General features: G+C 43.3%; 1 protein-coding gene across 1 annotated transcript in view; it reads right to left on the bottom strand.

Annotated features, from left to right (window-relative positions):
- LOC108545012 (CTP synthase 2-like) overlaps positions 1-3,892 on the bottom strand; it is a 39,294-nt gene that overhangs the window by 23,431 nt on the left and 11,971 nt on the right. Inside the window, exons 2-3 of the mRNA XM_017896418.1 lie at positions 940-1,094; positions 448-580 (exon numbers count right to left, since the gene is read on the bottom strand). Coding sequence (XP_017751907.1) covers positions 448-580; positions 940-1,085 — 279 coding nt within the window. The 5' untranslated portion in view covers positions 1,086-1,094. The remainder of the gene's footprint in view (positions 1-447; positions 581-939; positions 1,095-3,892) is intronic.

Genomic DNA, 3,892 nt, shown 5'->3' with positions numbered 1-3,892 from the left:
TTTCATTTTAAATTTCATTCTGGCTGGGAAGCTTTCTATTCCTTAGAAGGTTTATATTCATCTTTAAAGGAGAAGCTCATATTTCTGGTCTTACTCTTTCTTGAGTTAAGAAGGCATTTTCTAAAGAATTCTTATAACTTCACAGGATTCTAAGGGATTCTTATAATTTCACGAAAATGACACCGAACACTCACAATTCCTGAGCATCCGGTCCCCTTAGCAATCTGCCTTCCCCTTTTGTCACATTTCTTCCGCTTGTTTTTGAGGCCCTAGGAAGGCAGGGCTGGTATCTGTCCTGGTCACTATTATATCTGCACATGGCACAGAGTGGGCACTCAAGATATAATTATTAAATTGAATGAAAGGCTTTGGTTTGTTTTAAACAATAAGTTATTCTTATGTAATATGCTAATTTATGAAAACAGTTCCACAGAAATTAGAATTAACCTTTCGGGGAGTGGAAAGATCAGCAAATAGCAAATGGCAAGCCATCTCCCCACACTGGGGCTGCCAGGGAACAGAGAAATATGCTTCTGAGATGCACAACTGCCCTCCTACTTGGAAGTTCATTTGTGAGTCACTAAGATCAGGTAAACAGACATTAAACAGGGAACCGGTTCAAATGTAAAGGAGAGAACCATGGATTCAAAAGAACTGAGTGTGAATCAGGGCTCTCTCTCCCAGTCCAAGTTCATCTCCAGGAGCATCGGTAACTCACAAAACAGCCCAATGAACAGGAGGTAGTCATGCAGATCAAATGCGGAGGGGCATTCAATGTGTTCTACTGAGGCCAGCCCAAGGGACAAGCTTACTAGGGAGAGGAATGCCCAGAGCAGAGGGTCAGTGAGGGTAAGGGAGATGGGAAGAGGGAGAATCAGGGCCCTCCAAGGATGCTGGAAGGGGCAGGGGTGAGTCTCCACCACCCAGAGTATGGGGCACCTGCAGTCACATGAGCAACATCCGACGTCTTGTAAAATAAACAACATGGGAAACTTACTTAATATTGAATTTTCAGTTTTGAAAACAGTTCTTCTTATTCCCAGTCTCATTGTTCCTCCCAAATTGCCAGGGTTGTGCTCAGGCATATCAATCACCTTAGAAAACAAAACAAGTTCAGTTTTGCCATTTTGTAAAAATGTCATTTCCCAAATTTCAAGCTTTACTTTTAAAGGAATGATCATTGGGTAAGCATGGTCCCTAAACTATAACATTTGATCAGTCTTTCCAATGATCATGTTCAAACACAGGCATGATGTAGACACACCGCACATTGTACTTCCTTTCCATCTGCTTCTCACCTTTCATTTAAATCACTTATAAATAACGCATCAGGAGCATCTTGATGATGTCCCTCCTGCCATTACTCAAACTGTCAGTTCTAAGTAGTCCTCCCACTTCAATATCTGGATTGCTGAGGCCTCCCACATCAGTGTTCACATCTTTCGTGATAACCCTCTTCCCACTGCCCAGTGCATTCCCTAAAGATTTTCCATAAGCAAATCTATCAGTACTTGTACTGTGGAAAGGTATACCAAAAGACCCTATTTTTAGAAAACCATTAGAGGGATTCCAAAAAAGAAGAAGAAAGAAAGAAAGAAAGAAAGAAAGAAAGAAAGAGAGAGAGAGAGAGAGAGAAAGAAAGAAAGAAAGAAGGAAGATGAGACAAAAGAAAAGAAAAAAGAAAAGAAAAGTAGTATCATCCAGTCTAGCACACTCTGTGGGTCAGAAACTTAAGTGGCATCCTTGATCACTCCCTCTCCCTCATAGCCACTCTGTCAAGTCCTGTGGATTCACCCCCTCCAAAATTCCCACATCCATCCACTTTTCTCCAGCCCTCCCCCAGGCTACAGCAATGGCTCACTGACTGGCCACTCAACACTCCCACGGCCCCAGCACACCCTGCCTACTACAGGCAGAGTGGTCTATTCACACAGCAAATCTTAGTGCGGCATTTTTTCTTGCTTGAAACCCTTGACCTCATGGTATCGGGCCAGCCTAACCCTCCAGCCTTATCTCAGATTCCCTGCCCCTTTCATCCTGAGAGCTGGTTCTTTGAGTTTTTCAACTGCATCTCCTTTCTTCCTGCCATGGCGACTTGGCACATGCTATGCCTTCTGCCTGGACAATCTCCTCCCATTCCTCAAATGAAACCATCCTTAACCCTGAAATCTTAGCTCAACTATCCAACATCAGCCACTCGAGGAGCTGGTATTTCTGGGAACCGTAGCCGAGTCAGTGTCCTCTATCTGTGCCCTCACAGAACGAGGTTCTTTCCCATCCCTGCCCTTCTCTCAGTTTGTGTCTGGCGAGTGCTTTGTGGGAGAGACAGTCAATCTTTGAGAGCTGGAGTGGCTTTATGTTTATGATCGCAATCACACCGCAGAAATTGAGAAACAGGTGATTTTTATGAAAAGCTTGTCTCGTAATTCATCCGTTTTCTCAGTTCTGTTCACTATGATCTCATGGTTTCATTTAATCTTCTTTTCTAAAGTTGTTAGAACAGACTACAGTTGGGTGAGTCAACCTGTTCTAATGGAATTGCTTGAGCTTCCCTCTCATAAAACCTTTCCTTTGCTGTTGCTGTTGTTGTTTTTCCCATACTGTAATTGCCACACATTGCTCTACAGGAATCTTTGACAACTGGAATTTTCTGAGGTAAAAAATTCCCAAAAAAATGTCTGATCTTATTAGTGCCCCAGACCTTTCCGAGCCATCTGAACCCAGTGTCCCGAGCTTGCTCCAAGAGTTACTTCAGGGAAAGGGTGGAGAAGAAACTCGATGACCTCCCTTGTTAGATGGAGTGCTCAATTCTCAAGTGCTCTTGGCCTTGGCATCTTGTTCCTATCTTTGGTTGGCTAATTATGGCTAGGTTAAGTATTACTGGGGTGAGGTGAGAGAGGGCATTCGCTTCTGGCTAATGAAGCTGAGTTGCACATAGATGCCTGGCCTCTCTATGTATTCTCTAAATCAGGTAAGACTGCACTACCTGCCACAGATTCAGAAGTACTACGTGTATTCAGAGCCTCAACTTCCATTTAAGTTTCAGACAACCTGAACCATCTAGGCAGACTACAGGGATAACCTCCCCTAACTTCTTGATAGAAGTGCACTGTGACTCTTCAGTCTACCCTTCCACACTGTGTTGGGTTCCAATACCCAAGAAGAGTCTTTACATGTAGTTTGTTCAGTTACTGGCAAGGTTGGTATTCAAGAAACATTCTGGTGTGAAGCATTGAGATTAGAGTAAAATTAGCCAACTAAGAACAGGAGGCCAGGCGCAGTGGCTCATGCCTGCAATCCCAACACTTTGGGAGACCAAGGCAGACAGATCACTTGAGCCAGAAGTTCAAGACCAGACTGGACAACATGGTCTCTACAAAAAATACAAAAATTAGCTGGGTATGGTGACACAGGCTGCAGTCCCAGCTATTCAGGAGGCTGAGGTGGAAAGATTGCTTGAGCCTAGGAGGCAGAGGTTGCAGTGAGCTATGATCACACCACTGCACTCCGGGCTGGGCAACAAAGCAAGACCTTGTCTCAAAATGTGAAGAAAAGAACAGGAAACCTGCCTTACTGCTTACTTGGGATGAACTTGACAAGCACTTTAAGACTGGAAAATATTTCCAAAAGTCAAGTGTAGGGGTGGGGAGGTGGGAGGTGGGGAGAGAAGGAAAATGCAGTAGGCATAGGGGCTGCCTAAGAGCATTAAAACTCCTTCAACAAAGTGAGAGAAGTCTAAAAGTCCTCAAAGAATACTATGAGATTATTTAGCAACATGGAGACAAACACTAGGAGAAAGAGCTAGAAGAAGCTAAAGAGTGGTAGAGAGGGAGTGAGAATTAATGACTTTGTCATTTTTTTTTTTTTTTTTTTTTTTTTTTTTTTTTTTTTT

The sequence above is a fragment of the Rhinopithecus bieti genome, unplaced genomic scaffold (assembly GCF_001698545.2).
Source record: "Rhinopithecus bieti isolate Rb0 unplaced genomic scaffold, ASM169854v2 scaffold_28907, whole genome shotgun sequence".
NCBI lineage: Eukaryota > Metazoa > Chordata > Mammalia > Primates > Cercopithecidae > Rhinopithecus > Rhinopithecus bieti.
Note: the sequence above shows the minus strand (reverse complement) of the source record. Positions and strands in the feature narration are given on the sequence as shown.